This window comes from Bacillus rossius, chromosome 6 (genome assembly GCF_032445375.1).
Source record: "Bacillus rossius redtenbacheri isolate Brsri chromosome 6, Brsri_v3, whole genome shotgun sequence".
Classification (NCBI taxonomy): domain Eukaryota; kingdom Metazoa; phylum Arthropoda; class Insecta; order Phasmatodea; family Bacillidae; genus Bacillus; species Bacillus rossius.
The window spans coordinates 23,499,684-23,513,793 of record NC_086334.1 but is presented as its reverse complement, the minus strand read 5'-3'; the positions used below and the strand labels follow the sequence as shown (position 1 = coordinate 23,513,793).

Below are 14,110 nucleotides of genomic sequence, written 5' to 3'. Positions count from 1 at the left end.
ATGAACATTAACAACTCACGTAAATTTTTTTTGTTACTTATTACTTGCGCAACAATATCCAAATAAAAAATAAGACTTTTAGAACGACTACAACATCTAATGATCAAATGGCAGAAGATGGCCGTTGTAATTAAACATCGTATTGAACAATAAATGAATAAATAATCACGTATTGGTTCATTTGAATACTGGCCAATCACGGAACTGTCACGTGACAAAATTGTTCAATAAGAAACATAATAGATACTCGTAAAAAAGAAACAATTGTGATCACCGCATGAATACACAGGTATTGAGTTGAAAATTAAAAAATTCGATATCTCCTAAAGTATTTGGAATTTCTTATCTCCGCCGGTTGATTTGAAAAGAGGAAGTGAAAGAGCACATACTAAAAGTATTTTCGGATTTTTAGCAATTGTTTTCGCATATACCGCGACTCTACAAATTTACCCAAAGGTTCGCTATCCCTGCCCTAGTATAACCTATATTCGGTTAGAAATCTAAGTGTTTGTAACGAGGAGTTATCCTGCTCGTAACGGTAGTGAGGGGAAGTCAAACTCCCAGGAATCTAACCTCTTTAATGGAGAAGGGAAGGTCCATGGTGTCACACAATAATACTAAACAATAAGAACATCATTTATAATAAAAACATGGGAGCGAGACTTTCAGTACTCGGCAGAGATGTGTAACATCTGACCTCGGTAACGATAAAATTCACTTGTTCTCGTGTTGAGAGTACCTACACTTATAACACGACACTCGGGCACGAAATTTATCGTCGAATTCTTTAAAATAATGCCGAGCGAAACACACGTAGTTTCCTCACCGGCTGCTAGAATTCGCTGCCGGAGCATCTACGTCGGCTATTGATTCATTTTATAAGCAGACCGAAATTGTAAACATATAATGTAACGGCTCCGATAAAAGCAACAAAAAAATAGAAGAAAAAAAAATACTTACCCGCCTTTGGATCTAATTTTCGAAAATAATTTTATTAAAATACTGCCCATCTTGTTAAAATTAATTAAACAATTAAAGCTATAATTTTTCCCTTTGGCTTTGTGAACTTTGGTTCGCACCATCCGTCTCGAGTATAAATACCGTGGTTTCACATTTCGATTCCATTCACGAAATTACTCCTACCATATTTGAATACACAGCAACAAAAGGAAGAACACAATTTTTCCACTTCAGAAGGGAGGAAGGACAGCTAATACCCTACCCCTGCACTAATTATTCCACACTGAATACGTATTTAGTTTGTAAGCTGTTATATGAGAACTATATAGTAGGAGTTATAGGCGTGCAGGGACATTTATGGAAGTTAGGGGAGTTACGGGACATTTTCCAAATTCCGTTATTTAATCAATACATTGGACGTGGAACATTTTGTGTGGATATTATGAGGCAATGACGTCCTTCGCATTAGGTGCGATTACCTCTCCCCTCTCCATACACCTTAAATCGATTTTTTGACCAACTTTTTTCTAACTTTTAACGGTTAATTTGATAAAATGTGCACATGGCATTTCAAAATAACCAACATTTTTTGTGATTTTTTAGAGGACCGACCACCGTTGAAGTTAATTGCAATCAATCTTACTTGATGATAACAAAATTTTAGCCAACAAAAGGATTTTTTTTGGAATAATTAAAAAAAACATTAATTGGACTAAAACAAATTAAACTACCATATAGGGAAAAAAATTAATTTAAAAAAAACTTAAATTTACATGACAGTACGCTATAAGATGATAATTAAAAACGTCTAAATAGCTGCAGAAGTTCTGGATTTATTTGGCAAGAGGCGATGCAGATATATTAATATTTTATTGATTTCCTTCATACAAACCACCAATAAAGTATTCTTGGAAAAATATATTTTTTAAATCGATGGACTCATCTCCAGCCCCACAGGAGTTCGGGAATAGCACGTGTGGCAGGGAATGTCTATGTTGAGGGACGTATGTACTTCCGAGGATGCAACCCTGGAGGGAGATGTTAATTCCGCGCACTTCTAGGTTCCTGCAAACTGGCGGAGTAGACGCCGGTTGGACGTTGCAAGCGTGGGTTCATGATGCCGAACACATCTCACCTTGACAACGAATGAGCGGAGTGCCGCTAACAATCGTGTAACGTGTTCCCATAGGAAACAGTCACGAAGTAACAGGTCTGACAATCTACCACGCCAATCGTCCACGAGAGATGACAAAAAAAAAATGTATTCCAGTCCACACATGTCATGTAAAGTCGATCCAGTGTTTTTAATGTAATCAATTTAATGCAATTTCTGGGACATATGTCATTGCATTTCGTAAAATCAAAATAAGAAAGAAAAAAACACTGAAAACAATCATAAATCAGCTGATGTCAAACCGCTGAACCTAAAGCAGTTATTATGGATAACACAACGACGACAGCACAGTCGAACACATTCAAACTTAAATATCAAGACAGAATAATAATTCCATGGAAGGAATTTAGTCACGGAAAAAAATAACAGCACAGACGAACACAGTGTGCTAACCAAGACGAGACAGTTTCGATAATAACAGTAATTGCCGTCAGACAACAAAACGTAGACAAGGCAGGAGTTGATTCCACGCCATGCCGGCAACCCGCCGTCCCCAGAGCTCGAAGTCCGGTCCGCTGACAGCTGGTGCCGAGTGCAGCTATTGGCCAGTCATCCAGGACCTCTGACACTGTGCTGTTCACCAGACTGTCGGTCGATACTGCACGTGGCTGACTCTGAGAAACTTCTTGCGTCCGGTTTCCCGCGGGTAGTCTCAGCATCATGATACTTACCGCGCGTCCTCTCGGCCATTGAAAATACGCTACTTTCCGAGGTCGTAACATTGCAGGGTTGCGTTTCAGGACGTAATTTTTCTCAACAAAAACTGCATTTTTATTTTTCGGCGTGTCCTACTATCCATTAAATTTATGCCACAGCAATTTCCGAACATCCCGTTATCTGTACAGCTAAGCCGTTCAATAGCGGGACCTTTAATCTGCAGTTTGTAACTTCGACGGTGATTTAGACGTTCGCCACGAGCGGCGCTACTGTAATCGCATTCGAAGTTGTCTTCTGGCGAGCCTCTCCCCCTCCTCCCTTCACCGTGGTCCACGTGTCGCCCCCCGCCTCCCTTACCCCCGTGCCTCACCGATTGTATGTTAATTGCGCGGACACTGCGCCCGGCTGGAACTCGTCAGACCGGCTACCGCAGAGACGCCGCCCGCCCGATAAGCGCCCACGGTCTGTTCCAGCTGATCCGGGCATTTCTGGACCCGACTGCACGCGCACGAGCTCTTGACAGCGCTAAGGGCGACACTGGCTTGCGCAACACGCGTCTCTTCGCCCCTACGCCCTGACGTGCAGTCCTGGCCTCCGTGGGACTTCAGAACGATAATCCTGTAGTTTCACGGCGGAATACTACATATACAGGCTCGCGGCATGTACCTATGCTAGGTACTTTTCAAACCTGCGTATACCAAGTTTTTCATATCTAAAACCTTCCGTGAAAACTCACGTTTTAACTTTTAAAACTGTCCAGAATAAATACTCGTTAATAACGAAGTCATGAAATGTAATGGCTTTTAAATTCTATCCACGGACGGAATACAGAAAACTTAAGCTGTTAACACTTTTTAGCAGTTTGGCAGCCCAGCCACGTGAAGTTTTAGGACAAAAATTAATTATCGTTTGATTTTCAAAATTTGTCTTTGTTAAAGCGTATTATAAATTAAATTGAATGCCTGAAGATAATTGTGGTTAACTTATGCAAATTGTATTCTCTGTGAAGTCATTAGCGTTTAATATCGAACCAGGCGACGGGGTCTCGGTACAACGCGTAAAGAGGAATTTAATAAGGTATTCTGTGCTTGCAATTATCAGAAGTACAATTTTCACCGATGAGGAGTTTCCCCTCCCCCTTAATTTAACTAAATCACTCTCAAACCAACTAAATCACTCTCAAACAAGATACAGTTGGTTTCTCAATAGGATACTGATGGTATTATAATTTTTACAGCTAAAGAATTTCTAGCATCATGTTTATGAATCGTTTTAGTTTAATGCTACAATATAGTTGTTCTCTAAACCTGCAAACATTTGGGAAATTTTGATGGCGTGTGCGCTATTTTTTTCTCTTTCTTTTTCATACTTCATTAATGACTTTACTAATCATCAACTTTGATAAATATATGGTTTTCTTTTGCTAACATTTTTTTATACTTCCTAATAAATGAAAGGGAATATTGAGCGTATGCCGATTTTATTTCATTGTAATGTGTAGAAAACTTACGTGCCACCATATTTCAACCTACATTTTGTACTGATAGGTAAAATGAATTTCCTCCAGTATACTTATTACTTATCTTCAGTCAGTCCTGTTGTTTCGTACTACTTAGTAAAGTTTACAAATTTATTGAAAGATTTATTTTCAAATTTTCTGCCGCGCGTTTCAACGTGGAGATAAAGAGTGAACCTCGGTGCGGTGAGAAAAACCCGAGAATATCGGCGAGGTTTATCTGCAGTGTTGGCAGGCCCGGATGAGCGGCGAGGCCAACGGACGGAAGGTCGACCATTTGCTTCGGTTCCGGCGGGACCACACCGCGCGAACTACACGTCTTTTGGGTTAGCGGCGCTCGTAAAACACGAAATTAAACCCCTCTGAAATGTCAGCTGGCAAATTGGTTTTCGAACGCGGGGCCGCGATTGGCCGGAGCCGCGCCACGGAACTTAAAAAAACTGGCTGTTTTTATGGCGAAGCGCCTTCTAGTGACGAGTCGGCGGTTTATGTCTGCCTGACCCGGAGGAGGGGAGATAACAACACAGCCTACAAGGATGTCGGCGCGGCGTGTCTGCGTCTGTGCGTCTGTGCGTCTCTGCGTCTCGGCACGTTGTAACTGGCGCTGGGAAGACATCCAGCGGTTTATTTCCGATACCGAGTATACTGTAAGTCTTAACAGTCCTGCGTTTTATTTTGCCGGGAACAAGCAACTGACGGCACCGTATTTCCCATATGACATTTTTGAAGATCATGTCACCACGCTTGTGTCTCGACGACATAGCTAATCCACATTGTGAATGAGGCCGCCAATTTTCATTCTAAGTACGTGTTGATTTCGGAGTCCAATTCTCAATTTCATAAGTGTATTTTAAGCCATTTCGTGATATCATAACTTTGTTAAAAGGGCTTCCAGCTCTTGTACAGAGTAAACATGTTATTTTTTTTTGCATTTAAGTACTAAACACAATTTGTAAACTAGTCGCCAATATATTTGTGTAACTACAATTGGAATACATTGTTAGATCCATACTAAATGTATGCTGAATGCCACACAACTTACTTAAATGTAGCCAAATGGCATGGCGATATACATACATACCTAAATAAAGAAAAGTATACCGTTATTTACTCCATGGTAAATATTACTGTGTATTTTTTTAGTTACATCTTGCGTAATAGTTGGGAAGTTGTGCCACAGATCAGTTTAACGGAAACTTCTGTCATCTTTATTTTCAATCATGTTCCGCATATTACAAGTAGAATTATATTGTTACAGGTCACGGAAATCAAGTTTCAAAGACGTGAGTTGCACATAAATCCCACCAATTGTAATTTTTTAAATTTATTTTTCAGAACTTGACTACGCATAAATAGCTGAATGACCTAAGACAGATTAAAAGTGCATGCGACGCAAGAAGATCCACCATCGTTTTCAAATGATTAAGCAAAGTGTAATTATCTATATGCAGAATTCAACTCTATCCTAGACCAACTCTGCTATGCAGTTCGCTTCCCTCAGAAACATGTGAACCCAATTCAATGGCAATGAGTGTGTGAGAAAATGTCAATTAAACTCTTAACTAGGGAATCAATAAAATTGAAACAAATAATCTTTGCCGTTTACTGTTCACTTTGAAGGGTAATGTGAAGATTTAGCACAATCATATTATAAGTATTTTTTTGGATTTAGTTTTCATAGTCAATACTAATATTAAAAAGATAGGGTGAGTTTGTTTGAAGAAAACTCCAAAATATTGGACTGATTTAAAATATAAAGTTTATAAAGTTATATTGTTCCACCTATATAAATACGGCTATGTAATTTAAAATCTAAGTTTTTTGTAAGATATTGAGATATTTGTAACTAAAACCGGAAGAAAACGACCAAATTGATTGCTGCCTTGGATTACGTTGATTAAAAAGATACAGATATAACAATATAAATATGTCGCGCCAGAACTGATATTTTTACTTATATATTATTTTTGGTTCATAACCCAGGTTTTTGTAACTAACTTTGCAATCATATGGACACGCCATTAGTCAAACTAATTTTATTTAGAAGCTTAGATACAAATTACACATAGTTTTAACTTGACATTAATTTGTATGTGTTTCATAGCGGTTCTTAAAAAAATCGTTGTGTAAGTTTTTTTTTTATCTACCAGTGTGAAGCCGTGTGTGACAGCTAATATAATGTAAACAAAATGAGCTGCTCTTTCAGTACTCGTCAGAGAAGTGTAACATCTAACCTCGGTAACGAGTATTCTCATGTTGCAAATACACTTATAATACGGTCACGGAATTTAACGTAGTTCTTTAAAATAATGCCAACCGTGATAAATACACGCAAATTGTGTTTTCAACTACATTTCTTGACTCGAATTAGGTACATGTAGTGTCCTCACCCGCCGCTAGAATTCGCTGCCGGAGCAGCTACGTCGACTGTCGAATCATTCCATTTGCAGACCAAAATTTTAAACTGTGTTATGAAACTGCTCCGATACCCATGCGACATCCGTTCCATTCACGAAATTACTCCTGCCAGATGGCGTACGCCGAGAGCTAAGATGTTACACATCGAAAAATTGTTAAATTGTTTACGCTGTGCCCCATATTTTTCAAAATTCGAAAACCACGCTCTTCTCCTCTTCTTCTTCTTCTTCTTCACCCCCTTGAGGTGGCGAGGCAACGACAGACGGCAGACCCGATGAAGACCGAAAGGTCAGGTCGCGACTCGAGCAACAAATAAAAACGCCGAAGGCACGGTGTCGGGGAGTTGGTGAAGGAGGAGGGTGGGGGGGGGGGGGGGTCCTTCATCTATCACCTAGCCGGCGGGACAAATTGGGGGGTCCCGCCTCTGCCCATAAATTGTACCGCCGTGCAATTACTACCATCCGCCATCCCCGGACTGCGGGCGGCCCCCCGCGGCCGGGGTCTCGCTGACGAAGGCACCAGCACTGCCTTGGGGGGGAGACCTGCGAAGCACACACTTTCCGGCACACACGAACATTTGACTTCGTGTAACTTGGACTTTTTTGACGTGACATCGTCTAATAAATCGATGAACGCCGGCTGCACGCACGAAAAAGTGTCCCGTAACGCACATTGTCCCGTTACGCTCACTGTACGGTTGCGCCGCATCTATCTATCTTCAACTCGATTGGAACAACCATCGATTTGACTTGTTCGAGGCACATTAAACTTGAAACACTCCCATTCGTTTCCTACCTTTCCTATCACCGTCCTATCCTTAAAATAATAACACATATTAGAAGAAGTTAAATAGCAAACATGTATAAAAGTTATAGTTAAAATAATCTGTTCGTTAAAGTAATAAACATATTTGAAATAATGAGAGCAAATAAAAGTAAATTTATCAATTAAATTGTAGATTTCATTTCACTCCTTCTTTGTATCCATACAAAATAGTGATAATTCAATAAAAATGATTCAATTTTATTAATAAAAGTATGCAATCATTTCATCAATGTTTTGTTATGACGTTGTCACGTTAAACTATCGTCCGTAAACCGACTTTACAGACAACCAATTTTTTTTTTGTGCGGCCTTGCTGTGCTCGCAAACAGCTTGCTACAGTAATGACAGGGACCTCAAAATCAGAACCGGTCGCGTGTTTATTTCTCACTCTGTTTGCTTAAAATTAAAACGTCGAGGGGTTGAAACTAAAATTCCATTTATAGGGTATGTGCTGTATTTGGCTGAAAGTTTGACGATGATTGGTAATTCTGAAGGAAAGCCAATGGAAATATTTTTGTACCTATAACATGCAGCTTTAAAAAAGCTGCTTTCAAAATGTGACGTTTAAATGACTGACACAGAGTCTTTAAAAATATCTTAAAACTTGAATCTTGAGCCGTAAACTAATAGCTACTCTGTTGTTAAAAACTTTAATTCTGGCGAAAACGTAAGTTTATGATACAGGTAATGTCAGTACTGAAATGAAACTAATTTTATTCTTTTTGCGCAAACATTTCGTCTATATTCTTTCAACACTGCATCAACATGGCTTGTGTGTTCCAGGGATTTAAAGATGGAGAACGTGTTGCTGGACGAACAGAAGAAACATATCAAGATAGTCGGTGAGTTGAGCTGTGAACTGTCATGCATCGCGAGTACGGGACGTCACCAGCATGTAAGGTCCACCCACGCAGGAGAAAGGCTGTCGCGTGCGGTGCATAACGCCTCTATGCTGACGTATGGATAGCCTCCAGTTCACAGGGAGGAGAGCCACAACCACACCCCGAAAAGTTCCGAAGTTTACCGAAGTAAAAGGTTAGGTTCGGTTCAGCCTGTGTAATAAATAATAGGTCTTTAATTTTTGACGTGACAACGTCTAATAAATCTATGAACGCCAGCTGCACGCACGAAAAAGTGTCCCGTTACGCACATTGTTCCGTTACGTTGTGTCCCGTTACGCTCATTGTTCCATTACGCAGTGTCCCGTTACGCTCATTGTACGCTTGCGCCGCATCTATCTCTCTTCCACTCGATTGGCCTATGCGTCCGAGGAGAAGAAAGACAGCGGCAGCACACAACTTACATCTACACGTGAACTGTTTCGTCGACTGTTTATAAAGTGAATTGAAAAGTTAATGTGGTTTTCATTGCTTAATACAACAACCATTTCGGCAATAAAGGTTAATTATTCTTGCATTTAAAAAATCTGATTACTAGTATAATTTCAAGTTTTTATTTTTTTATTATTAAAAAAAGTAGCATCTGTCGGCGAGTGCAGTAATAATAGGTTATGTTAGATATTTGATTACAGTTTATTTATATGAAAACATGTTCATAATTATATTTAAACGAAAAGTTAATGTGGTTTTCATTGCTTATTACAACAATTTCGGCAATAAAGGTTAATTATTCTTGCATTTTAAAAATCTGATTACTAGTATAATTTCAAGTATTTATTCATTAATTATTAAAATAAAAATGATTCAATTTTATTCATAAAAGTATGCAATCATTTCATCAAATTTTTTTTATGAAGTTGTCACGTTTAACTATCGTCCGTAAACCAACTTCACAGACAACCAATTTATTTTTTCCGGGAGGGTTAGTTAGGTTAGAATACTGTAACTAAAATTAAAGGTGGGTTACGTTAGTGTTTTTTTTTTAATACTACAGAAATACTTGCAATATGGAGTATTTTCACGTGCGATCGTCAAAATTCAAAGCACTTCTAGTAACTGTTCGGGTGTGGCTCTCATCTCTGTGAACTGTAGGCTTCCCGGTGACGTATATTCATCCTGTGAGCAACCTCTAAGGAAATATCTGTGAAGACTAAATAATTTCCTCGTTGTAAAGTGACCAACGAGATCTAACGGAAATTTGTGTGATCATTCAGTTCTCGGAGGCTCCGAGCTACTTCTCAAAGCTAAATTTCTCCTCATAAACTTCACTGTTTATGGGGTTTGAGATATCAAATGAAAAACGTACATTGCATCACGAAGACTTCTTCCCTGTTCCCTGTTCTGTTTGATGCATAGCAACAAGGCCACAGGCTGATCGTAATCATCTCTCTTGAAAGAGAGCTGTCAGAATCTACACATTTTACGCGAAACTACGCCCGTTTAGTTTACAGTTAAAGACCCGTGTCGTATGCCATCCAAAAGAAAACAGGAAGCTGTAGTTCTAAGCCATTGTAATAAATTCATCTTAAAATATGCACGGTTTGGAAAGGTGTTTTAGTTTGTAGGCCTAGTATTCTTGAATGGCGGCAGCGTGCAACTCCGCGCTGTGGCTGGACGAGAAACCTGCCGTGTGAAAATAATTGTGCAAGTTTCTCGTTGGTCAACCGCCGCTGCTAGACTGGTGACCTCCGAGACAGATTGGTCGCGATTGGCTGGACTGTGTGCGCCGTTAAGATCAAGAACTCGTTTAAACCGCTATAGTTCATTCGCTTTTAATTTAACACTTAAAGAAAACAAAGCTTTTAATTTAACACTTAAAAATTTTTTTTCCCCCTGTCTTCTATCTTTTCATCATTGTGTCGCAAGACAGAATTCACGACACTTGAGTTCATGCGCAAATCATGTGAATGTTAACATGTGTGCGCAGAATTTCATAAGTGGGAGGGGTGAATGGATGGGTGATAGAACAACTTTTCGTGCTGTTTGCTTTCAAATTCTTTTGATTTGTTGGTGGGAATGATATATATTTTAAGGATTTCGAGTGGATTGGGAGGACATATCCTCCCCCCCCCCTTTTACCCTTTTTCCTGCGTACGTCACTATGTGTGCGTCCATTTTTCCTAGATTATTTCGTGACTTAGTGACATCTTTATTCCTTGGTGAATTAGTGTGCATTTGTTAAAATGCAGACAACCTCTTATCCTCGGCTGATTGCATATAGCTATTGAGATCACCTAGTTAATTTATATCACGAATGAACATATAGTGCCTGCTTATAATAAATTTCACAGTACGTTCTGTTCACCCATAAAATATTAAAACTATCTTCATTGCATTAAACGTAACAATTAAGTAAAAGTCATATCTAAAATGGAAAAGCACTGTAAAGCGACATAAACATGTAGTAGTATTATTTAATGAAATGTAATACATATAATTGTGTTTAATTCTGTGTTCGTTCAGCCATGTTACTGAGGCCGAGTTGTACTTTCCAAGAGCACGTGGTGCATAGAATGTGCATTTCAACACAGCTAAATTTAAAATGAAAGGCTCCCTAACATACTTGAGTTTGCCGTACCAAATATTATTCGAACATACCAGAAATCAAATATGTAGCCATAACTCAAATACTGCAACATTCTTGACCTGCACAACAATGTTTCGGAGACTCTCAAATGTGTACTGATACACTATGGATAGGAAATTTCGTATAACGTTGCTTGAAGAAGAGTTCAGAACCGCCAAACGTCCAATCCGAAGGCACGAGAGGTGGGCGCGTTAGAACAACTAGGCATTCACTAGGTTTTGAACCCTGCTTGTCAGGCAAGACGAGGGATCTACTGGCCCTGAGGGGGAAGGTTTCAAGTAACATACGTTTCACAGAGCTCAGTTCATCCTGAAAAGCGCATCGCTGTCGTGACAACTTCGTCGCCGTGCGAACTCGTGAGGAGGGAACGATGTCCGCTTCAGCCAAGGAGTCGTACCTCATTCCTTTGGCGATCAAAAAATAGTTTTTTATGCTGAGTGTTTGAAAATCTGTTAAAAGTTTTTGTTGGTTCCCACGAATTTATAATGTTATAACAACAACATTCAACATGACTGAACATCAGGCACGTAAGAAAAATGCAAATAGTCTAATTATACCAGAGAACATTGTAAGAAACATATGTGTATTTCATTTTTAGGTCATTACAATTATTCATATGACTAATAACCATGATAGTAAAAAAAATCATTTTTTGCAACTATATAGAATAACTTACTATTGCAAGCATCTTTGCGTGAACTATATTCATCTACTTCACAAAACTCTTAACACTGACTTGCTAGCAGACCACGCAGAGCTTAAACTGCGGGTCTCGAAGCATTGAAGCGTCGGTGAACACCTGAGAAACGATTTTTTTGAAAATACGTCCTTAAGGTGATGAGATTTTGTATTGAAGTGAGTCATTTTTAAAGCTCGAAATATTGATTGTTGGTTTTTAGGTTTCTGTTTGTAAATGAGTCGGTTGTATCAGGGTTTCCCCATCGGGCACACGGCTAGTGAAACAATGAAACGGCTAATCGAGCTAGAAAGAACGGGAGGTGCACATCTCCAAGCAGCGCGTGTCGTATTGAGCGGGGCTGTCGCCCTGCGCAGTGTGTGATCTCACTCATGTCCACAAGAAATCGCCCACATCGGTTGCAGATAGCCCAAGGAAAAGAAGTGACTTCTATCTTTATTCATCACAATGCCCACAGCAGCATATGGGTTCGAGTCCCTACCGCGATCCCGCTAGAGAAACCAAATTTTAACACCGCCTTATAAGTAACCCAGTATCATCCTTTTCACAGACATCCACACATAAACTCTTATTTCACAACGAGAGGCAGTGGGCGGCACTCCGCAGCCTGGAACTCTTCGCGGGCCCTTGGTTCGATGCTGGGTTCTGGCAGCCGGACCACGAGGCCCGCCAGTAGCTATGATGACAATGCAGTTTGCGGCACACTGTGTCGCGGTGTTGTCCGATTGAGCAAACAGTCTGAGGAGGAGGCGCTCCGCAGACTTCGGGCTGAGCAACCTGTGGGACGCGCGCACGCGGCTGTCCACCAACTGCGGCTCGCCGGAGTACGCTGCCCCCGAGCTGTTCGACGCGGGGAAGCGCTACGGACCGGGCGTCGACCTCTGGAGCCTGTACGTCGTGACGCCTGCGTCCAAACTTACCCTCGACCACCAGGAGCGCACGCAGAATTTCATTTCGGAGGGGGTTAATTTCAAATCATTTCCATTTATTGGTTGGAATTATAGATTTTTTTTTTTAAGTGGGGCGCAACAACAGGGGGGGGGGAAGGGTATTTTGCCCCCCCCCCCTTTCTGAAACCTTGAAGTGGGGGCAAACGGGGGCAAAGAAAGTGCTGTGTAATCAATTTTTAGATAATAAAACTGCTGAAATAGCACCATTTTCCACCTTGAAATACAAATTTTCCTGGACCCCCCCCCCCTCCCCCGCTTCAATAGGGGGGATCGATGATACTTTATAGAAAGGTATATTGCCCCCCCCCCCCACCCCTTTGGAAACTTAGTTGTTGCGCCCCTGGTTGGAATTATAGATTTTTTAAAAGTGTTTCAAGGGACTTTGAGGAGGGGTAATTTATATCCCCCTCCTTATCTCCCATCCTGCGTAAGCCCCTGTCGATCACCAACAAATGAAGTGTAATTCTGCTAAGAAAAAATTCGTGGCATGAAATAAGTGTAAGCTGACAGTGTTTTACGCCATCATGGGCGTAATTGCTGTGGATAATTTTCTAAGAGAAAATCAGCTCGTGACACTTGATTGATATTAGTCTTATTCATCGCTTTGGATAGGGATTTCTGAATATGAAGGGAATTATCGGGGTGCTTAAAAATTTAGAAATTAAATCTATTTAATTTTTAAATTGTATGTTTATGAAATATTTTTATTAAAGTTTAAAACTGCGACCTTTCAAAATATAACAAACAAAAACGCCAAAACTCTTTTTTTTTGTCTCATACATTCATTGAAAAAAAAAAGTTAATTTCGTAAATAACTCTAGGATGATTTGTAAGGATTAAACCATTTGCAAACTGTAAAAAAAAGGGGGTGCTTGTACTTATGTACAAGCGGTAGAAGTTACACTTACTTGGCATAATAAATATCTAACTTTAATATTAATATAAAGACATGTACAAAATTTATTATTTGATTTGAGAAAAAAATCTAGATAAATTTAAAAAATAATTAAACAAAAATGTTGAATGTTTATTCTAAAAATTTTTAAACGTTATAATTTGTAATACAAATAAGTTATACACACGGGAACATAACCACACAGTAAAATTTCACTAATTTTTTTCATAACGGACGTAAAGAAGTATAACTTCATAAATGTACGTTCATTCCTTTAAATTCGAGGGTTGGGAATTTGGGATGTTGGGAAAGTTGAACACGTTCCCCAGTGTATGGAACTATTTCTCCCCAGGGGCGTGATCCTGTTCGGCATGGTCGCCGGCCGCCTGCCCTTCGTGCTCGCAGCGCCCGAGGCGCAGCACAGCGGACGCACGCGCAAGCACGTGGAGCTCATCAGCAAGGGCCTTGGCGAGCCGCAGCGCAGCGCCATCGCCGACAAGTCGCCCGGTAGGGAACACCCAGACCAGTGGCA

At 40.1% G+C, this 14,110-nt stretch overlaps 1 protein-coding gene across 3 annotated transcripts in view; it reads left to right on the top strand.

Moving 5' to 3' along the window:
- The window catches only part of LOC134532876 (uncharacterized), a 706,177-nt gene that overhangs the window by 676,600 nt on the left and 15,467 nt on the right, over window positions 1–14,110 (top strand). For all 3 annotated transcript variants that reach the window (XM_063369880.1, XM_063369882.1, XM_063369881.1), the window contains 3 exons: window positions 8,334–8,392; window positions 12,494–12,623; window positions 13,931–14,085. In XM_063369880.1, coding sequence (XP_063225950.1) covers window positions 8,334–8,392; window positions 12,494–12,623; window positions 13,931–14,085 — 344 coding nt within the window. The remainder of the gene's footprint in view (window positions 1–8,333; window positions 8,393–12,493; window positions 12,624–13,930; window positions 14,086–14,110) is intronic.